Source organism: Silurus meridionalis, chromosome 1, assembly GCF_014805685.1.
Source record: "Silurus meridionalis isolate SWU-2019-XX chromosome 1, ASM1480568v1, whole genome shotgun sequence".
In the NCBI taxonomy this organism is placed as follows: domain Eukaryota; kingdom Metazoa; phylum Chordata; class Actinopteri; order Siluriformes; family Siluridae; genus Silurus; species Silurus meridionalis.
In genome coordinates this window covers 24,238,219-24,263,882 of record NC_060884.1, presented here as the reverse complement: position 1 = coordinate 24,263,882, position 25,664 = coordinate 24,238,219, and the positions used below count along the sequence as shown (strand labels likewise).

Sequence of the window (25,664 nt, the reverse complement as noted above, 5' to 3'; positions counted from 1 at the left end):
TGACAGGAAACAAACCACGTGTGTGAACTCTCCAGGTTTGCAGTTGTTACGACACCGCTGCGCTACTTTACGGCTCACAGTGACGTGGACGTCACCACAGCAATGGCGGACGCTGGAGAGGAAGTGATTCAGAGCAGCTGGTAAGAGCGCGATGGTCTGTCAATTTTTATCCACGAAAAATGGTTTTAAGCGATATTATACCGGATAAATATATTTTGTGTCTTCAAACCAGTCAACACGTTACGCTGAGCTGAACTAGTGAAAACTAAGTACCGCTATGGTGCTAACCTGCTAGTCTGGCTTTTTTTCTTCCCCTCGACGATATGGCGCTCGAGTCCCAAACGGCTTTGTAGTGCACTACGAAGCATCCAAACTTGATCACGTGTTACGCTTTAGGTAGTGCACTTATACAGGGAGCATTGATGCGTTTGGGATTGAGCCGTTGCATTGTTAGAAGGATGCAGTGAATTACATACATTTTTACTCTATACAGCGTTATTTTGACGCGTCGGTTTTGTAACAGTTGCCAGGTTTACTGCTGGATGTCGCAGGAAAACTACAATCAGATGAATTTACTGTCAATTATCGATGTATGTACAGTAAATGTGCTGTCTGGTGCTATTTCAGCTCCCCGACAGTTAGTGTTTGTATGCGTTGAAACAGCTGTATATTGTCTCAGTGTGGCTTCAATGCAATGCTATGTGCTTTAATATTATATTTAATATATTTAATAACACAATATAATTGTATTTTATTAAATAAATGGTATGTATCCAGCTGTTGCTTTTGGTATATGTTTTAAACTACGATGTCATTATGCAGGATGTGTTTGGACAATAAGAAATCCACCCAGTCAAAGGTCTTGTGTCTTATCTCTCCTGATTGCAGTCCTGGAGCTTTGCATTGGAAACATGTGACCACATGAAAATTTGGTTTAATACCATCTACAGTGCATCCAACAGGAAGACATGTATACCAGACATGCCCAAACAAGGGCTTATTGTACACTGATCAGGCATAACATTATGAGCGGTGAAGTGAATAACACTGATTATCTCTCCGTCATGGCACCTGTTAGTGGGTGGATATATTGGGCAGCAAGTAAACATTTTGTCCCCAATGTTGATGTGTTAAAAGCAGGCAAAATCTTAAATATAAAAGCAAGCATAAAGATTTGAGCGAGTTTGACAAGGGACAAAATGTGATTGCTAGACGACTGGGTCAGAACATCTCCAAGACTGCAGCTCTTGTGGGGTTTCCCGATCTGCAGTGGTCAGTATCTATCAAAAGTGGTCCAAGGAAGGAACAGTGGTGAACCAGCGACAGGGTCATGGGCAGCCAAGGCATATTGATGCTCGTGTGGTCCGATCCAACAGACGAGCTCCTGTAGCTCAAATTTTCAAGCTGGAAATTTCACTGACAGGTGATGTTACATGTTAATGTTATCAAGTGACAAATGTTAGGTAACAGCCTCACAAATTACACACAGTTTGTCTTTCACTAATCTTATTTTCATGAATTGTAAGCAAACATCTGTCATTCGTGGAGCGTGTGACGCAATGACGCCTACCAGGGTTAATCGGGTGAATACTTGGAGAAACACAACTCAGCAGAAACTCACTTCATCACTTGTAATAGACGAAGCCTTTTTAAAAAGCTTACTTATTTGAAAAACAATAAATTGACAATTTTACTCCTTTTAAATTTTTTTTATTAAATTTTTTAAAATCCCGTTCCACATTTAGTTACCATTTGCTGTTATAATAGCCTCCACTCTTCAGGGAAGATTTCCCACTCTAACCCATGTAAAGCATGTCTGACATTTACATTTAGGGCATTTGGCAGGCACCCTTATCCAGAGTGACTTACAACCGAGCAGTTAAGTGGTTAAGGGCCTTGCTCAAGGGCCCAGCAGTGGCAGCTCGATAGTGTGGTGATTTGATCCTCGTGACCTTCCGATCCAAAGTTCAATGCCTTGACCACTGAGCTACCACCTCCTGTAGCTATCTTCACGGAGCTGGCTTTGTGCACAGGGGCAGTGTCACGCTGGAACAGGTTTGGGTCTCCTAGTTCAAGTGAATGGAATATTTCATGCAACTGCATCCAAAGACATCCTTTACAATTACATGCCTCCAACTTTGTGTTAACAATTTGCTAAAAAAAGCGCATATGCCTAGAAAAGTCGTGTTCTAATATTTTTGCCCACATAGTGTAATATTTGAAGCTCATTTGGTTTATAGCATAATTTTTTTGTGTGTTTTCCTACCTCAGTAGGAAGTTGTCAATGTATTATGCATTTCATTCAATACAAGTTTAGACCTGCATGAGATGGCTGAGTTAGCCCAGTACTTCTGGCATTTTTGCTGCTCCTGGCTTTTTCACCACAGTGTGATATTGTGATCTTCATGTTAAAGGAGGAACTTGCTTGCTTTCATTGCTCTGTTGTGTCTCGGTGAATTGCAGGAATTTAAAACCTCAACCCTCTGATAACCGAGTAAACAAGTTTCTGCTACTCGCTGGTTTCCTGGTTTTTACAGCAATGCTGAAATTGTTGATTTCAATGTTGATTTCGAGCCGAAGTAACAGCAGGGTATTTATAGGCTGTGTGGATATGCGTTATGTCATTTCTTATTGGAGACAGGACATAAGGCTGGAGTGACGGGAGCGAGTTTTTGGTTGTGGTGAACGTAGGTTTAGGATTGCTTCTTAAATTCACAAGCAGACACTAGTGGGATCAGATGGACTGTGTGACAGGTGTTGTCCGTTAGATTGAACATGAGGCCAAAAAAATAATAAAAAATGACATCATGTGGAAGAATCTAGAATATGGCCAGGTGTATCCTGGATTTCCCCTTATAACATTATACTAAACCAAATATATTTATAGCATTCTGCAGACGCACATATCTAGAGTGACCTCGGGGTGCCATAAGATGGCAACGATAAGCTTAATGGTCCTTTTTCTATATATAGCTTGATATAGTCTTCTTCTATTGGCAGATCATTTTGCTGGTTTAAACATTAATTTTTGAATTTACATTTATGGACTTTCAATGATCTCAATCATACACCTGAGCAGTTGCGTGTTTAAGGTTCTTGTTTAAGGGCCCAGGAGAAGAAGCAGGGGTTTGAACTCACAACCTTCTGATTAGAAGTCTAACATCTTAATCACTGAGCAGCCACCTCTTCCCTTGGACAAAAGAAAATGATGTCAGTAATCATATGTGGCTTACTGTAATCTTATATTAAGAAAATTCTAGATACAACTGACAATATTCAAGACATTTTCATGTGCCAAGATTTAATGTTTGCAGTTTACTTGCTTTCTTAGTTTACTTGACTGCTTCACATCACACACTTAATGTTCATTATCATGTGAAAAAATACTGGTAGTAAACAGGTACCAACATTTGCGCTTACATTATTTGATATTTTAAAAACGCAACACTTTTTACGCATTTTAAGCTTTAAGCATTTACATTCAAATAGCTAGTGTTGCTTCATATATTTTACATAAAGGATTTCTGTTTTTCAGTAGAAATTCCACTTTAGTTTTCACCTCTTGCTTGCTGTTTTACTGAAGGATTTACTCTAATGGCTCACGACAGCTTCGGATGTTCAAATGCATATGTTTTTTGCCTAGTGGTTGTAGTTCAATGCATGCCCACCCACACACAACTCCAGCGCAAGAGAGTACTGTGCCAGAGTGGATCAGCATATGGGGGACAAACTGGCCATGGTTCAATGAATATTCTAAATATAAACCATTGTTGTAGATTATTACATGCATTTTGGAATTTCCTTCGGGATCATTAAAGTCTATCTATCTATCTATCTATCTATCTATCTATCTATCTATCTATCTATCTATCTATCTATCTATCTATCTATCTATCTATCTATCTATCTATCTATCTATCTATCTATCTATCTATCTATCTATCTATCTATCTATCTATCTATCTATCTATCTATCTATCTATCTATCTATATCTATCATCTTTATGTCAATTATTTTGCTGAAAACAGTTCACTGGACCTGAGACTAATTATAAGGTTAGAGATGTGAAAGGTATTAAATATAATTCAATTTGAAACATGCTTTAAAAACGTCTATTAGTAGTTAATTTCCATCCTGACTCGATTCACAGAGTAACCATGGTGTTACTAGACTCACACTCTCATGCTCTCGGTTTGCACCTAAATAAGCCGTGTTTTCACTGTTGCTCCCTCGTCACTGATTGACGTGTAACTCGGAAGCCTACCACAGCATTTTCTTTTGCTATCGTTCAGCAACCCTATGATGGTGGAACCAGTTTGTGTACTGTGAGTGATGGCCATTGTTTTCACAACAGAAGGACAGATTCTGTATGTTTGTGTGTGACAAAGAGCCAGGAGGTGTGTGGGAAGGCGGCGCTTTGTTCAGCAAGTTTTGCTCAGCCCAGTGGCTGCCTGGCAGATGGTAAAGCATGTTCAACCCTTAGACTCTCTGCAAGTGTACAGCTTTGTGTTTTTATTTAAACATGAAGCGTAGCTTTTAAAAAAAAAAATTTTTTTTGGAAATGCTGATTTTCGATAATATATTTTTGTTTGTTTTGTTACCGTGATCTCAGATTTTCATGAGGTTCTGATAAGAAATGGTATTTGAGAGATTGACAGGCTACTGACTCCTTTCTAAACAACACCTCGTCACTACAGCAACATTTCAGTCTTGGGACTCTCCAAAATGCTTGCTTATGATTACTATGCTCCTGAATTAGGGGAAGACCTTAGTGCTTAGAGCTGCATCAGTTCATTTCATTTTTCTGTATAGGGCTTTTAACAATGGACAGAGGTTATAAAGTTGTATAAGAGGTTATAAAGGTATAAAGTACATCATGTATGAGTTTAAAATAATCCAGATTTGAAAGGGAGCCCATCTAAGGGGATCCGAATGTCCATTCTTTATAGTTCCATCATTGCTGAGGTGTGACTGTTCAATGAAAGGCAGTTAAATGCTGAACTGTTCATGCAAACTGAGGTCCTAAGCCATCGTTGCAGATTGTTGATATGGATGACCGTTTAAATCCATTCTTATAGTTCTTGAGCTGCTTAGAAACCATCCTGAATTGAACTTCATCCAAAGGTAGGGTCTCGGGATGAATCAGGCAGATCGAGAGAGAAGAAAGTGACAGGGTCACTGGTACCTCAGGAGCATGTTTAACTTGAGAGAGAGACATACAATATATTTCAGAGGAATCGAACCAAAGTGTAGAAACTAGAGACGAAAACAACCTGAACAACAATGTATGGACAAAAGTATTGGGACACCTGACCTTTCCTACCATATGTGATTCTTGTCCAAACTGTTACCACAATGCTGGAGGCACACAATTGTATTGGATGTCTTCGGATGTGGTATAATAAAATTTTGTGTTCACTTGAACTTGGGATCCCAAACCTGTTCCAGCATGGCAATGCCCCTGTGAACAAAGCGAGCTGCATGAAGATACGGTTTACATGCTCTTGAGTGGTCTGCTACAGAGCTCTGATCTCAACCCTACTGAAAATCTTTAGAAAGATATTGAACACTGACTGCACCCCAGGACTCCTCAGCCTACATCAGTATCTGACTTTACTAACACCCTTGTGGCTGATGAGCACAAATGTTTATAAGCACACTCCAAAATCTGGTGGAACATCTTCCCAGAAGAGTAGAGGGAAATCATCTTCTCCTTCTTTCGGCTTCTCCCTTTAGGAGTCATCCGTCTCCATACCCCCCTTGTCCTCTACATCTGCCTTTTTCACCCTGACTACCTGCATGTCTTCCCTCACCACATTCATAAACCTCCTCCTTGGCCTTCATCTTTTCCTCCTTCCTGGTGACTCCATCCTCAGCATTCTCCTACCGATATACCCCATGTCCCTCCTCTGCACATGTCCAAACCATCTCAATCTCACCTCCCTCACCTTGTCTCCAAAACGTCCTACATGCGCTGTCCCTCTAATAAACTCATTTCTAATCCTGTCCATCCTCGTTACTCCCAACAAAAACCCTCAACATCTTCAGCTCTGCTACCTCCAGCTCCACCTCCTGTCTTTTACTCAATGTCACTGTCTCTAAACCATACAACATCGCAGGTCTCAACACAGTCCTATAAACTTTTCCTTTCATTCTTGCAGATACTCTTCTATCACAAATCACTCCTGCCACTTTTCTCCACCCACTCCACCCTGCCTGCACTCTTTTCTTCACTTCTCTAACACACTTTCCATTACTTTGCACTGTTGACCCCAGGTACCTGAACTCCTCCACCTTCACCACCTCTTCTCCCTGCAACCGCACCACTCCACTGCCCTCCCTCTCATTCACACACATGTACTCTGTCTTACTCCTGCTGAGGAGTAGAGGAAATATAAGAGCAAATTAGGACAAAATGTGAAATGCAATGCTCAAAAAGCACATACCATAGTTTTGAACAGGTGTCTGCAAAGTTTTGGCAATATAGTGACTATAGATTCGTGAATTTCTTGTAACATTATATCTATGTTTGTTTGCCACTTGATTGTTGCAGCCAAAAGTCTTATATAAGCATTCATGACACATGAAAACAACTTTTTTAGAACAGGAAGTTTGAGGCGACAAGTGTAAAACCTTAGAAGATCCAATGATTAGATGATGTACATTAGAACCCATGAGACCTAGCTGTGAATCCACTGCTTTCATGTTTTGTGTGTTTACCTGTTCTATCTGAGATCCTAACAATTTCTTTGCTGTTGAACGTGTATGCTAATTGGATTTGTTACATTATAAAAGAAAAATACCATTCACCTTTTTGGCTTTTTCAAACTTAGTGCTCGATTCAAAATACCACTCATTCCGTTATCATATACGTGTCAAATAGTGTGGCAGTGTAGTGTTGATTTATTAATCTCGCACTGACATGTGGAGAAACATGATCCAAATGCAGCCTGTGCTTCACATACTGGATAAAACCGATCCATTTATTGCAGCTCAAACAGACTTCGTGTTCTTGTGTCATTCAGACATTGCACACACACACACACACACACATGTAGACACAGTCTACTTCCATCCTGTGTGACTTTCCTCAGATTTGCTTTTTGTGTATAACTGCTGGCTTGTTGTGAGATGCCTGGGTCTCTTCCACACCTCATTTCTTGTCTCACCCATTATTTTCTTGAAGTGAATCTGATGAGTCACTGCATTTATCGTAAGTTTTGGGATTAAGAAACCCATATTTGTCATTGATTCCATATGCTATGGTCAAACCCATGTTGCATTAATGTCATGATTCTTGCGGGGATCGCATGAGTTGCGTTTGAGCTTTTGGCTTGAGTAGGACTCTGATCTCAAACTGTTCAGGAGCCATTTAACACCACAAACCTCAATCACTATCAAAGCATCTTCTGAAGAGAACTCGTGCCACTAATCGCTGCTGCTTTCTCATTCTTATCTTTTTCTTGGCAATAGAGCCTGTTATGTGTGTGTACGAGAGAGACAGAGAGACACTTTCAGTACAGTTTGGTTCAAATGTTAAGTTCACATTTTTTGCATTATGTCGTGTAAAACCACAGACCTTTTCTGATTGCTTATCGCCTATTTTGTGAGAGAAACGAGTTGTTGCTAATTAAAAACAGACCTGGAACAGTGAGGTGCTCTAAACAAGACTCCTTTAATGATTCTTTTTTTGGTTTTTTTTGTTGTAGTGATCTGTCTTTCCCAAACAAATTCTTTTTCATTCATAATAGAGTCTTTAATGTGATTTAGAAGAACGAGTAGTCTCAAAGAGCCATTCGGTCATTTTCTACTGCACGAGCAAAAGCAAAGCATCGGAAAGTCTCCACAGTTTATGTACAGGAAACAGAATTGAGTAGTTCATCTCACGAGTTCTCCGGTGCGAGTCGTTCGTTCTTTGATCACGTGACTCCCATATACGCCATGCAGTGCATTACACAGGAAACAGAATTTAGCAGTTCATCTGATGAGTCTTTTGGTCCAAGTCGTTAGTTTTTTTTTGTCATGTGACTCCCATACACACTGCCAATTATATAGATCAGTTTTTTGGTCCGAATCTTGACATTATTGTTACAGTAGTTATGGGAGTCACTTAACACGGACCAGAAGATATGAGAGGTGAGCTTCTTAATCTGTTTATCATAATTTGTATTTATTGGAACTATAGTCAAAGGGTTGTGTATGTAGACATGTTGGGGGATCTGCTTATTGAAAATGTAACATTTTAGTTCTTATTATTAATTTATTATTATTTCTGATCAAAGGAACGAAATGAACTAAATGACAAAAATAAATAAATAAATTGATTCGTTCATTTTGATGAACGAGATTGAAAGTCACTAAAATGATCCGATCTTCCCATCACTAGTTCTTGGCTTTTTCTTCTTCTGTCGATCAGTTTCATCGTCACTGCAGTTCGAAAACTGACGAGGAGCTCGGGACATCACAACACTTGGTTTATTAAACATCGGGAGGTGAAACTCCTACATTAGCCACAGCAGATTAAACAGTGCATCTTATCTCTCTCTCTCTTTCTCTCTCTACACTCTCTCTCCACGGTTACCTTAGCAACAAGCCAAACAATGAAGGTTTTTGACAGCGTTTGACTTGCTCACCAAACACAAGCTCACACTCTTTACCCGAGTTAGGGCTTGTTCTTCTCTTGAATGCGAGTTCTAGTCTTCATTATGTTCCTCTTGCATGTTCTGCTCCCGAGTACATTTTGAGATCTCTCTAGTCGAATATATATATTTTTTTGTACGTTATTTTTGCTACGCTGTGTAATAAGCAGTGCTGTTGAACGCTCAGGTATGAATCCATGATGTCAGTAGGTAAGAATTGTAGGTGCTTCGTGAGCTCTGCTAGATCTCTGCTTCCTTTATGATATTCTTTTAATATAACACAAGGTTTCCTATTTAACAATGTGAATTAAATACAATGACGATCTTTTAAAAAAAAAAAATGTTTGTATTTTGCTTTTGTGAAATCAACGTAAATGTTTAGTTTTTTAATTTAATGTTGGAAATAACACTTGAAGTAGGAGATTGTAAAAATAATTTTTAAAATTTTTTGTAATTTACAATTTAGTTTGCATTTGTTAAATGAAAGGTTGTATAATACTGTAATAGGTATGATTTAATAACAAAGTGCAGTGAAATACATTCGTATTAAAAATAATTCTCATAACTGAGCTTAATAATAATAGAAATTAAATTTTGAGAATTATAATGAACTAGTGTAAAGGTTTGGTTTATTCCGGTTATTGGATTGTTCCTTATTTGTAGATTGAGAGGAGTTTTTGTAGCCCGTCACCTTGCCGTATTAAAACTTTTGATAATGCCCATGTTATTAATTGTGATTTGTTTGTGTTTCAGGGAAAAGGACCAAGCCGTGGATCTGGATTCTATAGGTGGGGATGCTAGAAAGAATGGCATCATTCAGATCGATAAACTGCCACCTTCTCAAAGAGCCAAGCTTTGGATGGTATGTATGTATGTGTGTGTGTGTGTGTGTGTGTGTGTGTGTGTGTGTGTGTGTGTGTGTGTGTGTGTGTGTGTGTGTTCCCTGCACTGCATTTTTTTTATAAACTGGTACATAAACCTAATAATGTAGCAAACCCAGTATTGGCAGATATTATAGGCCGCTTGTGTAAAAGAAATGAGCTGTATGAATATTGTATTTGTGCACAGTGAGGGCATTTGTACACTGTGTGCCAACTCTGTGAGAGAGCTTAAGTGCAGCTCCAGCTGCTCCCTAAAGGACATAGAGAGCAGCCGTATTGATCCTGTGCTTATTAGTGAAACCTGAGATGGTCACTATGGGCAGGGCAGAGATATACTGTGATCAGCAGATTTTTGGTCTCCTTTACAGAGACTCCTTCAAATGCAGCTCAGCATCAAAGCCCTCATCGATGTTTCTCTTTCTCTCCTCTTGACACTTTATCCTGTCCTCCTCTTTTGCCCTCCTGATTCTCTTTCTGTGTGTTTCAGATTGCTCTAAACGTGGCCGGTAAAGGAGACAGTTTATCCTCATGGGATGGGGCTTTGGATTTACCAGAACAGATGCTCATACATAACCGAAGCCAGCAGCTCATTGGTGAATAACTGCCATCATTTAATCTTAATCTGTGCACTTGTTATTGATTCGACTAGAAATCTGTTCCATGCTCCCACAGTCCAAAATAAAATGAAAGGCATGTTGCCGCACCCACAGCATTTTCGTAGCTACACAACAATGTCAATCAGAGCATAGCATTCACTGTGAAAGGAAATCACACTAAGATAGCAAGGATTTAGTTAACTGTTTTTGTTAAAGTGGCTCCTACCCAACATTACCTTAGCTAAAGGGTGCAAGATTAAAGGTTTTTTTTAGTATAATTTAGAAGTGAATTACTATAAATAACTTTCTAGGTTTTTATAAAAGATTGCGGAAATGCAGACATGTACATGCACCAGGACTGTTTTAACATTATCTACACTTTGAGTTTTGTAAGCCACATCACACAATGGTAATACGAAGTATGAAAGCAATGTGGGTGTGTAAAATGCTTTTTCCATGCAGCACTGCATCAGTTATTTGAGCCAAAAAAACTATTCCAAAAATAGTAGGTCCCAGACTTCAAATCCAGGCCCAAAATGAAACTGAAAAGCACACACACATATGCACAAAGCGGTATAGAAACATTGTGTCTCTTTTGTTTGCTGTCTCAAAGAATTTCGATGACTGTGATCTTGACCTGTGTTTCCTGATGTGTGTTTAGATCAGCTGGGAGTTCCTGCAGAGGAGAGCCGGGACCTAGTGGGGGACGTGGAGGCAGTGATTACTTTCTATTGTAAGTCACGAAACGTGACGTTCACAGCCGATCTCTGCTGGCCCAACCTGCTCATACCTCTGCTGGGCCTCCAGTTGGCCCGCAGTGACCTCTACAACTGCTTCTACGCCATCATGAATAAGTACATTCCCAGGTATGCGTATCATTTTAGGTCAAACCTGTGGAACGGTCCTTCTACCACTCGCTTCACTTTGTCCAGAAGATAAAATACTATTTACGTATTATGTCAAGTATGATGGCTGCGCTCCATTTTATTTTCCTGAATCTAGTGCACTTCTCTCTCCGTAGGGACTGTGTGCCGAATGGGCGACCGTTCCACCTGTACAGACTTCTGTTGCAGTACCATGAGCCTGAGCTCTGCTCATTCCTTGACACCAAAAAGATTACACCAGATTCTTATAGCATGAACTGGGTCAGTATATTACCTTTACTCACAGCGGTTATTGTTGTTAAAACTGATTTACAGCTGTACATAAAAAAACAAACAAAAAAAAACAAAAGAAAATCAGCAAATAGCAGTTTATTTGGTTTTGCAGCATATATAATATATTAATCCCCTGGGCTTAAACAACATGTTTTCTCTGTCTCTACAGTTAGGCAGTCTGTTCTCTAGCCACTGCCTCCCTGAGGTTACTCAGATCTTCTGGCATTTCTACTTCCAGCAGGCCGACCCTTTCTTCATCTTCTTCCTTATGCTCGTCATTCTTGTCAACGCCAAGTATGTGCCTCTTCGTTGTGTCATTTAAACGACTTCACAGTTATTTTAAATCGTTATAATGATTCAGAATGGTGATGTGCTTTTGTGAAAAACGTTTTTTTTGTTTCCTTTCTTTTAAAGAGATAGTATTTGTTACGATGAAGAAGACAGTAAAGAAGTCACCATAAGTGAGTTGATGGTCTTATAAAATTCACTTCATGACCCTACTTTAATATCTATTATATATTGTTATTTGTATGTCGGTGTTAAATAACTAAATGTTAAAATGTTTTAATATGTGGAACTCAAAGGAGAGCTGTTAAATCTCCATCAATAGACAATCAAATCGGTGCCTATATAAAACATATCATCATAAAACATTACACAACCATTACCCTCACATCACAGCCTTGTAAGAGTCTTACCAAAGCTGCTTTAATGTCTATTTATTTTATATGTATATATATATATTTTTTTTTACACTGCTCGTGCAATAATATAGAGTTTATCCAGGTTACTTATGGTTTCCTAAAGGTCTTCTTCAATCCATAAGCCATCAACATGTTTGTATATTAATGTAGTCTCCCTTTAAAAAGCAGTAGCAGCTCTGGAAGGATGACATTCTAGATATTTAGAGCTTCTATCACAAAAAGCTTGTACTAAAGGAATTCATAAAAGCATTCTACAGATATGTTACCAAGTTACAGACTCGGCTTCAGTGCAGTCACCTGAGAGCTCATAAACACACCTGAGAATAAATGAAACTGGTACACTGTGGAATAGCCCCATTACTTGCTTGGATAAATGGACTGAGAATTAGATTAAGCACCTGCCAGCCATATTGGTTGAAGGACCCAGCTTTAATTTCAGCAAGGCAGCCTTAACACCAGTCTGTAACCCATTCACTGCTGCCTCAGTATAGTGCTCTTGCATTACATTCCAATCTTCACTCTGCTGACAAGCTACCAGCACTTGATGCTAAAAGTCTTGAGGTCTTGAGTACAAATTTGAGATGGCACATCAAATCCAGCTTTATTAAGTACCCTAAGACTCTGTCATTAATTATGCTTTTGCAACAGTACTTGCATTTAACCAGTGAAAGCTCCTAGTGACTCCAGTCCATGTTCTAACATGGTAAAGGCACTCGTTCCTCCTCTTCTGCTCTTCTGTGCATTGCCACAGTAGGATCTTGGCACCTCCTTCTCAGCTGGCTTTGTGTTTCCCTCCTCAGCTGTGTGTTTGTCATTGTCATGTAAGAGAAATGTGATAAATAGTCAGCAGTATTTTCATAGCTTAAGAATCAGCTTGCCTGTTGCATGCTGGAATTAGGGCAAGTGCTCAGCGCAGATGTTTAGGCCTCAAACACTTAGGGCATTGATCATGTCCTTTGCCCAAATCCATCAGGGTTTGGCAGAACCAACATCCTGCTGTCAGATACAAACGACAAGTATTCAACAACTTAAAAAATAAAGACTTCAAAAGGGTAGGAAATTAGCTGCTCCGCCTCCACGCGCTCCAATTCAATTCATTTTTATTTGTATAGCGCATTTAACAATGAACGCTGTCTTAAAGCAGCTTTACGCATATTATGTGGTGATAAAAAGTGAATGTTCTTTATAATGTAAGTTTGTCCCTGATGAGCAAGCCGGTGTCGATTCCATGCCGCGAAATGCCAGCTAAACAATAGAGCGCGCATCTATGCTCTTTCATAGAACATGGATGCCATGCTCATAAACATTTCTGCTGTTGTAAGGATAATCAGTGCTTTTGGCTCTTACTGAACTGCATATCTGTGTGTATGTTTAGAAGTTCTGGATCAGTTACCTACTATGTTGGGCACTGTGGACATTGAGGATCTGTTTTCACTGGCACAGTATTACCAAAGCAAGACTCCGCTCTCTCTCCGAAAGGTGAGTTCACCACTTTAGCTGAATTATCGATTTAATATATACACTGACCAGGCATAATTATATGGCCACCAAGCTCGTCTGTTAGATCGGACCACACGGGCTGACCTTCGGTCTCCACATGCATCAATAAACCTTGGCCACCCATGACCCGGTCGCTGGTTCGCCACTGTTCCTTCCTTGAACCACCTTTGACAGATACTGACCACTGCAGACCGGGAGACCCCACAAGAGCTGGAGTTTTGGAGATGTTCAGACCCAGTCGACTAGCTGTCACAACTCTCAAATCCTTATGCTTGCCCATTTTTCCTGGTTCTAACACATCAACTTTGAGTGAAAAATTTTCACTTGCTACCTAATATATCCCACTCACTAATAGGTGCCATGATGAGTTAATCAGTGTTATTCACTTTACAGGTCATAATGTTATAATGTTATGCCTGATCGGTGTAGATTGCTGAAAATATATAGTTTCACTTTTGTTGTATATCAGTTGCAAAGTAGAAATAAATGACACAACAAAATGACTTAAGAAGCTACATACACAATGCTCGGCAAAAGATGGGACATTAAATGCACGTTCATTCTTATATGCGTAGGAGAACCAGAACCTGTTTGGCAGCAGCCTGGTGGCTCTAAAGGAGGAGGACATGGACCTGAGTCAGGCTCTGTGTCTCCCTGTCTCTGTACCTGAGATCCTGCAGGCTAATCAGCTCCAATCTGTGAGTAGTTCAGCTTCTTTTCCATTCCAGTTTATGTGAGACATCTTGCTATAGTAAACCCCAAATTTCTACTCTTGCAAGTCCCAGTGTAAGATCAAGTGTGTGTGTGTGTGTGTGTGTGTGTGTGTGTGTGTTTATTCAGGAGGGAGTGCGCTTCTTTGTAGTGGATTGTCGTCCAGCAGAGCAGTACAATGCAGGACACTTGTCTACCGCTTTTCATTTGGATTCTGATCTGGTAACACACTTGTTTCTTTTGATGTTGTTCATAGTTTTTCTTGTTTTGTTTATTTTTTTTGTTCCCCTTTTTCATCCTGCTTTACATTACCCTACCTTTCCTTTTTCTAATTCTTTGTTTATTCTTTCTCATTGTTCTCTTCTCCCTCATTTTCTGGAACTTTTATATTTTCTATTGTTTATCATAAGTAATGCTGTCTTTTCTTTCTTCTCCTGCTTCCTTCCTTGCTGTCTCTTCATTCTTCTCCTACCTTCTCTTTTCTTTTCTACTGTCTCCTTTACCTGTTATTTCTTCTTCTTCTTACTTTTCCCATCTTCCTCATTCTTCTTTTCTGATGCTGTCTTTTTCATAGCCTTCTCTTTGTTCTGCTTTTTTCCCGCCTTTCTCCTCCTTCTTTTTTCTTCTTGTGGTTTATGATCAATATTTAGGACATCAACCATCTTAGGACAATTATAATTTGTCAAACACATTTTTTACCTCTAGCTGCAATCTCTTACCTCTCATCTTCCTGCCATCCTCAGATGCTGCACAACCCGTCTGAGTTTGCTCTGTCTGTGAAGTCTCTACTGGAGACGCAAAAGCAGTCTCTGGAGTCGGGTTCTGTGGCCAGCGGTGAACATCTGTGCTTCATGGGCAGTGGGCGTGAGGAAGAAGACATGTACATGAACATGGTGCTCGCTCATTTTCTACAGGTCTGTCACAAGTGTTCAAATCTAAAAAATATATTTTTTTTTTCTCGTAAATGTTTAAAAAGGAGATAGATTGATCTAAAGATGCACAATTCATTCAGTGATATGAGGCACCATGCACTTAATTCATTTGAGACGGTACTACCCTTTATAGGGAAATAATCTGTAATGTGGTGTAGTTCAATTCAATTCATATTTATATCTTATAGCGCTTTTAACAATGGACATTGTCTCAAAAGCTTGTCAAAGCAGCTTTCCGCAGATAATGCGGTTATCACTGCTACTACTCCAAATTTTCTGTACCAGCAGAATAATAGCATTGAATCTTCCAGCAGATATTTTTTTGTTAATATCAAGTAAAGGTTTATATAGCTTCATGATTTCATTTGATATTTAAGTTTCATTGAAAGATCTAAAGCTGTATAGTTTCATACTACAGACCTAGAAGCCTCCCTGCAGACACATTTCTTCTTGTACCTTGTACCATCATTTGCTGCATTAAAAAAAAAAAAAAAAAAAAACTAAAAGTGATCAAAGAAAAAAAACGAATTGCTTTTGTTTCTATTTTGGCAGAAAAACAAAGAGTATGTCAGCATCGCTAAAGGTGGATTTATGGGTAAGTAGGTGTCATCACAATCATCTCATTATTTTTGTTCAGTCACTGAAATGCGCAGAAGGAAATCCTCTTGCACTGAAGTTTGTGATTCTCTCCCTTAGGTTCTCATTATCACTCTTTTTTATATTTGCAGTCTGTAAATTCATTTTAGTGTGGTTGAATACTGCTGTGTTTGTGTGTTCAGCACTGCAGCAACACCTGGCTGATATTAACGTGGAAGGGCCAGACAACGTGTATGTCCACTGGATAGTCAGCACTTCAGGATCCCACAGCAGCCTCAGCTCAGTAGATGTGAGTTTATTGTGTGTGTGTGTGTGTGTGTGTGTGTGTGTGTGTGTGTGAGAGAGAGAGAGAGGGGAGGGGAGGGGAGGGAGAGGTTTGTTTTACTGCAGATTTGTGCATTTTGGTTTTGTTCTCATGGGCAGAGGGCTTCTGCTTGAGTAGCAGAATTACCATGAGCGACCTAAAATCTTTTAATCAGTCTTTTTCTGAGATAAGGGAGAAAAATCAGTGCTTTAGTGCCATCTAGTGGATATTTAAATTATGTCTGTTTTTGTTTTTGCTATTTTCTTTTAATGTTGCAGTGTATTTAGTATTTAAATGCAATCTGTCTTTCAAACAGGGCGAGCTGAGTAGCACAGGGGACAGCAAAGGAGTCAAATCCCTCGTCAACAAAATGACATTTGCCCTAAAATCCAAGTCAGTTAATGTGAAGGAGAAGGTAATCAGCTTCATTGAAAACACTGCAACTCCAGTGGACAGGTGAGAAACGTAACACATCTGAGTGCTATAAAGTAGCCCTGAACATGTCATTCTATTCATGTTTGTCAGATTCTCATCTCCACTTGATATCCCAAGTACTTGAAGCAAAGCTTGTGGACACCTAACCATCATACCTATATGTGATTCTTTCCCTAACTGTTCCCACAATGTTAAAAGTGGCCAATTATATAGAATGTATACGTGTGCTGAAGCATTACATTAATTAAGATGCCCAAACATGTCCTAGCATGGCAGTGCACAATGATGATTTGCCAAGGTTTCAGTGGAAGATCTCAAATGTCTTCAACAAATGATTTCATCTCAACCCCACCAAACACCTTTTGGGATGCACTGGAACACTGGCCTCCTCACCCAAATTAATGTCTGACCTCACTAATGCTCTTGTGACCGAATGATCACAAACCCTCACAGCGACACTCCAAATTCAACTTAAAAGCGGCCCCAGAACAGTGGAGGTTAAACTAAGAAATGGATGTTCATCACATAAAAGAATGATAACCAGGTGTTCACATACCTTTGGCCAGACATTATACATGTGTAAATAGATATAATGTGTACCGTAAATGTTTGTATCCACAGTGATTTCTGGGTGAAAATGTACCAATTTCTCCACATAAATTTTTTTTTTAATGAAATCCATTAAATATGTTTAAATTATTATTTAATATTGTTTTTTAAAATCAAGATTAAATTTTTTATTTTTTTAAATATATATTTAAAAAACATGTTTTGTAATCATTTACCAAGTGCACCTTCTAAATACTGCAGTCCCACTGGCTATTTGTGAATAAAATTAAAGGCCAATTAAAGAATGTTTAATATAAATGTCGAGATCAATAAGCAAAGTCTGGTGGATATTATAAGTAATTATGATTTGTTATGGTATATGTTATGGTATTTACCGTAAATGGTATGGTGTATATAAAAACAACTTGTTTTTCTTAACGTCTTTTGCTTAACATTTAAATCACTTCTCCTGTTATCTAATCATTTTAAATGATTTTGTGTAATTTGTGCTTTCCAGCCAATCCAGCAGTGTGATAAACTGATTTCAGATCCTGTCCCTGCTTTAGTCAGTGATCATCTGTGTGTGTGGTTAATGCTTAATTTGTTGTGTTAATTCGCTTCCTCTTCACCCGTGCCTCTGTTATTCCACACTAGACTATCTTTCACTCTGCCCTGGCCAGAGAAGGGGATACCTGATCGGTAAGAGTCTGTTCCTGTCTGTCTGCCAGCATGAGCCCCCCTGGGGCCCTCGACATGCCCATGCAGGGTGGCACTGCCCTGCCTAACTCAACTCACTGCTGAAGGGGGAGGGCCAAAATTTAAGCCTCGCTCGCGTGCGCATGCCCTGTAGCAGACTAACACATTCATTTTCATTTAAGTAGAGTTTTTACGAAGCAGTAGAGACATTTCCAAGCTTCTGCTCCAGGTCTGACTTATTCTCCTAGATGTTAATTGTCTAAACCGTGTAGTGCTGATTGATCTACAGTTGATTATCTTGCACATTTACATGGAGAGAGTTCTTCCAAAATAGGTGTATTTATTTATTTAATCTTTAATCATTTTTTTTTTTATACTGAGATTTTCCTTGTTTTAATGTAGATTTTGTTAAAGGAATAACTTTGCAAAATCTTCCTTAAATATGTGGCGACCTGGGCAAACCCTTAACATGTATATTTCAATACGCACTTAACGAAGTAGCAACTTGATCTAAACCTGACGATCACTGTGTAAAATCACACTCACTGTAACACTCACTAGCAAACCATTTTACTGCCGTGCTTGTCTTTGCAGGAAGATAAGATGATACACAGTTAAATAGCAAGCAAAAACATTCACGTGGTGTTTTCATGAAAAAATAAATAGATGTTTTCTTAAAGTTAGATTTTAGGCCCAAAGCCAGATCCTTTTAATTAAAGCTGCTTTACAGAGACATTTGGCAGGTTTTCCCAGAACTGACTTTTTTCCCTCTTATAAATGAACTCCTCATTTAAAAACTGCATTCTGTATTTACTGTGGTTATCCTTGTGTAGTATTAATTTGCTTGGTGATCTGAATCAATCAAGTGTGACATATATAGGGGGAAAAAATATAAATAAAATAATATATATAATGCTGTAAAAAACCTCAGTTTGCACACATTTCTGTTTAACAGGATTCAAGCTGAAGCATCATCATGTCTGTCCCTGTGGCTGATACTAACACACTTTGTCTCTCTGTGTGCAATGAATGTGTGTGGTTCCTACAGCGTGTCCTATTCCCAGTGCTTTCTGAGGTTTCCTTTAGTGCTAACCATGTTTTTGACCGGGTGATGACCAGAGCTGTGAATGCTCAGGTGTTTTAACCCTCTTGAAACTGAAGGAACATTTTATTTTATTTTTTTAATGTCAAAATCTGTCAAAGCTGACGTGTTCTATTGTGTCCTGCACGCTTTGGTTCTCATCTCAGATAACACCATCTTCGCTGCTTCTTTTTTTAACCCACCTTTTCCAACTAATATAACTTATCTTTTACAATCCTAGATATGTTTGTGGGCTGCTGCTGTTTTTAATATGTGCAAAACTGCTGAATTTTGTGCGCAGTTATGCGCATGTGTTTTGTGTGCGAGTTTCTCTTAGAGCATTTGTTTTCCCCACAGGCATGTGAGCAGCAGTGACCGAGTGGGGAAACCGTACAGGGGCGTGAAGCCCGTCTTTAGCATTGGTGATGAGGAGGAATATGATACGGGTGAGCAATGTGCACTTAGGAGATATGAAAAAGTATGTAAATATATTAAACAGTGCATCATGATACTCTTCATCGTCATTAGTAGGGTTGTAAAGTTTCGGGAATTTGTAATACTGGAAACTTTCCATGGAAACTAATGAGAATAAACTGGGAATTTACAAAATTGCAGGTGGACCTCTAACAGAGAAAAATGTAGTTGGAAAAATCTTAATAATTTATCAATCAGCACATTCATCAATCACATGCTCACAACATACTTACTGCAGGGTTACTGAGGCCACACCCCCTACATATACTGTGCAGTCCTGCACAACATTAAACAATTTCTTAAATCCTGCACACAAAATAAAGTCAGAAAATATCCATTTTGGTGAATATTTACGTGAATTACATAAATATTACATACATTTTGTTTAAAACATGTGCTGTGTGTAAGCTATTGTGCAACAAAATTATGCTAAATATTAAATCAGTCAATAATGCTATTAGTTTTAGTTTGCATGTGTCAACTTTTGACCAAAATAAATGTTTTTATATGATATAGTTTTATATCAATTTCCAAAATTTTGAATAGATTTCTAATAAATTCCCATAAACTCCTGGTAAGTTTCCAACTTGTAATGTTTCCAAAATTCCCCAGATTAAGTTCTCATAGAAAGTTTCTGGCCCCCTTTGCAACCCTAATCATCCGTCCTGTTTGCCACTTTTCAGATGAGATTGACAGCTCTTCAATATCAGATGATGACCGCAAAGAGATCGTGAACATACAGACGTGGATTAACAAGCCAGATGTGAAGAACCACTTCCCCTGTAATGAGGTGAAGGAGACTGGACACATGTTCCCCAGGTGAGACTTAAACTCTGTATGTTCACAGTGAGAATAAGACCATCTTCCAGCATGACAGAAAGATGAATCAATCAATCAATATTATGCAATATCATTTTACTTTTACTTCTATGTCCAATTAATTTTTATTTGTATAGTGCTTTTAACGATAGACATTGTCTCAAACAGGTTTATGCAGACCTTGTGGTTAGAAAGAATCAATAAGATTGTTGTCTTGTAAACAGAAAGAATTCAGATAACAAGGCAGATCTATAGCTCTAAAGAGCAGCATTGCCAAGGTCACTGATTTAGTGAATTACTACATCGAGGTGCCACCCGATAGTGAGTCAGTGATGATATCACAACTGCATAAGTGACACTACATGCTGTTTGTTTTCATACGTGAAACTGTGCGGTGCACGGAGAGCGCTATATTTTTTATATATTACTTATAATGTATTCATTAATGCAACCTGAAGGAGATTGGAGACTGTAAGGTGTTGGCAGGGGACAGTGTTGCTAGACAGCATCGGATGGTGGTCTGTAGGATGGTTTTGGAGGTGAAGAAGAAGAGGAGGGGAGTGAGAACTGAAAGAAGAATAAGATGGTGGAAACTGAAGCAGGAAGACTGTAGTGAGATTCAGGGAAGAGGTCATACAGTGGCTCGGTGGTGGTGAGGAGGTGTTGGATGATTAGGCAACTACTGCAGAAGTGATGAGGGAGACAGCTAGAAAGATAATTGGTAAGACATCTGGAAATAGAAAGGAAGACAAAGAGAGGTGGTGGTGGAATGAGAGTGCAGGAGAGCATAAGGAGAAAGAGGTTGGCAAAACAGAATTGGGAACAACAGAGAGATGAAAAGTAGACAGGAGTACAAGGAGATAAAGCAGCAGGTAAAGAGGGCCACATCCAAGGAAAAGGCATATGAGCAGCTGTATGATAAGTTGGACACTAAGGAAGGAGATAAGGATTTGTACCGATTGGCCAAGCAGAGTGACTGAGCTGGGAAGGATGTGCTGCAAGTTAGAGCAATAACGGATGGAGATGGAAATGTGTTGACGAGTGAGGAGAGTGTGTTGAGAAGATGGAGGAAGTATTTTGAGAGGTGGAGGTATACGCTGGAGAGAAAGGGAATGAAAGTCAGTAGGAGTAAGACAGAGTACATGTGTGTAAATGAGAGGGAGGGGAGTGGAGTGGTGCGGTTGCAGAGAGAAGAGGTGGTGAAGGTGGAGGAGTTCAGGTACCTGGGGTCAACAGTGCGAAGTAATGGAGAGTGTGTTAGAGAAGTGAAGAAAAGAGTGCAGGCAGGGTGGAGTGGGTGGAGAAGAGTGACAGGAGTGATTTGTGATAGAAGAGTATCTGCAAGAGTGAAAGGGAAAGTTTAAAGGATGGTGCTGAGACCTGTGATGTTGTATGGTTTAGAGACAGTGGCATTGAGTAAAAGACAGGAGGTGGAGCTGGAGGTAGCAGAGCTGAAGATGTTGAGGTTTTTGCTGGGAGTGACGAGGATGGACAAGATTAGAAATTAGTTTATTGGAGGGACAGCGCATGTAGGATGTTTTGGAGACAAGGTGAGGGAGGTGAGATTAAGATGGTTTGGACATGTGCAGAGGAGGGACATGGGGTATATCAGTAGGAGAATGCTGAGGATGGAGCCACCAGGAAGGAGGAAAAGATGAAGGCCAAGGAGGAGGTTTATGGATGTGGTGAGGAAAGACATGCAGGTAGTCAGGGTGAAAGAGGCAGATGTGGAGGACAGGGTGGTATGGAGACGGATGATCCGCTGTGGCGATCCCTAATGGGAGAAGCTGAAAGATTTATAATATATTCATTATTTTATTATAATTATTAAATCATATATTTATATTTTTCATTTTCATGATTTAGTATGGTTTTGTTAGTTTTTTCAATATTTATTTTTATTCAGTATCTATTTTAAAATCTCGCTTATTGGCAAATGCGATCCAACGAATCTATCGGTACTGATAAACTCAACTATCGGTCAGCTTAAATATTTTGCACACCCCTGTATACACACCTTTTAGTAACCATGCAGGTCATAAGCATTAATGTTTTGTCTCCTTCAGCCACCTGCTGATCACAGCAACACACATGTACTGCCTGAGGGAGATCGCCTCACGTGCAGGATTTGCCTACATCCAGTCCAGGCAGGCTTTAAGCTCAGTGGTGAAGATCACGTCGAAAAAGAAACATCCGGAACTTATCACGTTCAAGTTCGGTAGCAACAACTCTGCAGGAGTGGAAATCATGGCTGTGGAACGGTATTTACACAAATGTTCAATATTCATAATAATTCTCTAATTGCGCCTTTTTCATCAGACCGTGTGGTTCAGCAAAATATGCAGGGCTCTCACTGTGCGACTTTTAATAGTCCTTTGCGATTGTCAGACTGTATGAACATGATCGCCCTTGTCACACTGTAGGATCTCAGTTGTCATACTGTCGGACTGTACGACTGTCAAAAACTGTCGCATACAAGAAAAAGACTCAATGTTTTGCATCATCAATCTGTGACACGTTCAGACCCACGTTCTCTCGCTAATGGTTGCAAGCAGAAACAGTCTGTAGCCTTAATTTTGGTAATGACATGCCTTGATTAATAAAAAAAACCTCATACAAACACTGCTTTTGCCTCCATAACCCAGTAAGATTCTCTTCTTGCTGCACAATCCACCTGACTCGTTTCGACATTTTTCCTGAGGTGATTTGAAGATGGCGCTAATCACGTCATCAGGTTTGACACTTATTGGTTGTTGGTTTTGTCCTCACATTGCAGGAAAATCTTCTAACACTAAAATCTTCCGACACTGCCAGAATTTCATTGGAGGAAAAGTTATCGCAACAGCCATTAATTGGCAGTCGGTGATCATGTCAAACCAGAGATCAAAGACTACAGATTTTAGCCTAGGATTATAGGAATCTTTATGGATTCTGAAATAGTGCTATAAATAACACTGCAGCGCCCTCTGCTGGTGCAGACAGGTGATTTTTAGGTCCTGATAGCGCTGCTGTATTTCAAAGCCCTGTATTGTTATGGACGTTTCAGTGTGGTGTGAGTGTCATACTAACAGCAAAGTGCTTTTCTGCCTCATCCACTCCATATGGAAGCTGCGTAGGTGTCAGCATCTATTATTTAGAGTTTACTTTTATGATCTTTTGTTATAATTATAGAGGCGGCATCTAAAATGCAAACGCAAAGAAAATGTAATTTGATGTAAAAGCTAATTCACTGAAGGGCAAGAGACACAGGATATGATTCGATTTTGCCCCTTATGTGTAAGTAAGAAAGTGTAAAGGGTAAAGCAGGTCTATGTATCTGAACCATTAATGTGTGCTGCTGAACATGTATTATTATATTGAATCATGTTATATTTGTTTATTATAATATATTTACAAATTCTTGCACTACCTCACATTTAGCTCGTACTGGTTGCAAAAATGTTTTGCACTCATGGACTTCATGTAGTCCTGTATACAAGTCTGTTTGTTTAAGGTAGGTTAGTGTTGTCCAGTGTGGTGGTCTAGTGGTTAGGATGCGGCGCTCTCAACGCTGCGGCCCGGGTTCGATCCCCGGTCGGGGAACCAACCCCAGCCATTAGGGTTGCACAAGCCTTAGTGCCGGTCCCAAGCTCGGATAAATGGGGAGGGTTGCGTTAGGAAGGGCATCGAGCGTAACAACATGTGCCAAATCGAACGTGCAGATCATGAATACGGATGATCCGCTTTGGCGACCCCTAATGGGAGAAGCCGAAAGAACGTTTAGTGTTGTCCAGTGTTCATTTCTGTTGTCCACTGTAGCACCTTGGTCCTGCAGGAGCATTCTTCCTCTCACTGTATACTGTACCAATTGTATATGGTTAAAATTGACAGTAAATGCCACTAGATATTCATTAGTAATAAAAATACAGGCGTTTTACCTCACCATAGTTCTTAGTAATGAGTGGACAAAAAAAAAAAGAAACCTAGGCTGTCTTGTTTTGAATAATGCTACGTTTTATATTTTTAATGGAAAATGAAGTTTTGTAGTACAGAGATTATAGTCAGTAGATTATGTTCTTTTGTCTGAGCCGGAAGAATAAAGTTACACTACATTAAGAGCAAAAGGATTATTTGTCCCAGAGTCACAGACCCTCCACTGAGAGAGATATTTGGATAAGAATGAGAGCGAGCAAGAAAAAGATGTTCAGGTCAGATAGAAGAGAGCTTGTAGTGTTGTTTTGGATGTTTTGACTGCATTTTTGTCAGACATGTTGATTGAGCAGTTTAAATTTGCTGTACAATTTTAACATTTTACGCACACACACAGATTCTTCTTTTTTATTAACACCTTCTGTGCTCTCTTATCTGCAGGTATTTGATCCCGAATGCTGGTGATGCCACTAAAGCCATCAAGCAACAGATCATGAAGGTTCTGGATGCTCTCGAGAGCTCATAGAGTCTCCGTTGCTCTGAGACTGCCACGTATAAAACGTCAGCACAAACGTGCAGAGGGAAAAGAATATTCTTTCATTTTTATTCATCTGTTCTATTTTCCTCGCTCTATATCTTTTCTGTCTCTCTCTTTCTCTCTTTCTCTCCACCTGGGACAGTACTGACATTCAGTATTGCTGCTCACATCGAGAGACACTCAAGATTTCCACACAAACCGTCGTTCTGTTTAGCCCTCGGCTTTTTCTTCTTGTTCCTGTCAAGAAAATCTAACCCTTTAGTTGGACTTGTCGCCTCAGTTTGGATGTCTGTCAAGCCTTAATCCTGTCGCTAATCCGCTGTTTTTATGCGAGAGACTCGGAGGCAGAGCCTGCGGTGAGATAAAGGACTCGAGCCTTGAAACGCTCAGTGTTTCATTTGTCTTGTTTCATTTATGGTCATTCTCATTTAGTCACCGCAGTAGACTTTCGATGAGTCCTGTGCATATGTATCCGAGCAGTATTTATGCCTGCGAGTCAAGACCGCTCGACTGATGCTGTATTTATATTCGAAACCATTGTGGAACGTAGTGGAGCACAATGTGATGCACAGCTGATGGTTGTCGTCATGCCACATGTAACACGTGCACTTTTTTTTTTTTAAAGTCGTTCCCATGTATGCCACTCAAATAACTGAGCTCGTTATTATAATTAACTCATAAATGAGTCATTCCTGATGGTCTGTGCTTGCAGCCTTAAAGCAGAAGTGAAGGATGCGAGGAAAGGTGTGCGGGGAAGTGATATTTGTATATACTGTAAAACTGTACCTAATGGTTGGCTTTGGAAAAACGTATTTATGAACAGACCCTGAGAAAGCTGATGCCACTAATAAAAGCCTCGCTGAGGATCATGTTTTTTTAATGAAAGTATTTAACACAAGTCCTGGTTGAGTTGCGAATAAACAACACAGCAAGCCAACATGCTTCTTTTACTCCTAATGAGCAGTCTGAGGGTTCATGCGGTTCTGGTTATGAAGTGAAGTCTAGGACACGAGAGTTCATGTTGCTGGGAAATTTATTTGCTTTAGAAATACTTTTCAGCTTGTACACATTTTCTGTCGAAACTACATTATTGTGCTTTGAAAGATCTTTTGGTTTTAATAAATTTACAAGTAGCCTCCAA

The 25,664-nt window shown here is 39.5% G+C and overlaps 1 protein-coding gene across 2 annotated transcripts; it reads left to right on the top strand.

The window, feature by feature from the left end:
- Positions 1 to 25,664, top strand: tbc1d23 (TBC1 domain family, member 23). 2 transcript variants are annotated; one of them, XM_046852492.1, is made up of 19 exons: positions 1 to 140; positions 9,394 to 9,502; positions 10,009 to 10,114; positions 10,779 to 10,983; positions 11,139 to 11,262; positions 11,444 to 11,568; positions 11,689 to 11,735; positions 13,354 to 13,457; positions 14,054 to 14,176; positions 14,319 to 14,411; positions 14,933 to 15,103; positions 15,674 to 15,716; positions 15,901 to 16,007; positions 16,339 to 16,478; positions 17,661 to 17,705; positions 19,141 to 19,229; positions 19,941 to 20,076; positions 22,143 to 22,337; positions 24,427 to 25,664. In XM_046852492.1, the coding sequence occupies exons 1-19, from the start codon at positions 103 to 105 to the stop codon at positions 24,509 to 24,511; spliced, it is 2,085 nt and encodes a 694-aa protein (XP_046708448.1). In that variant the 5' UTR covers positions 1 to 102; the 3' UTR covers positions 24,512 to 25,664. The 2 variants fall into 2 exon arrangements, with proteins under 2 accessions (XP_046708448.1, XP_046708457.1); XM_046852501.1 differs by lacking the exon at positions 17,661 to 17,705.

Bases quoted from the DNA above. Each gene is read 5' to 3' on its own strand.
- tbc1d23 (XM_046852492.1), top strand. From the start codon at position 103: ATGGCGGACGCTGGAGAGGAAGTGATTCAGAGCAGCTG. The intron at 9,503-10,008 runs GTATGTATGTAT...TGTGTGTTTCAG, and splicing joins AAAGAGCCAAGCTTTGGATG to ATTGCTCTAAACGTGGCCGG. The intron at 11,263-11,443 runs GTCAGTATATTA...CTGTCTCTACAG, and splicing joins ATTCTTATAGCATGAACTGG to TTAGGCAGTCTGTTCTCTAG.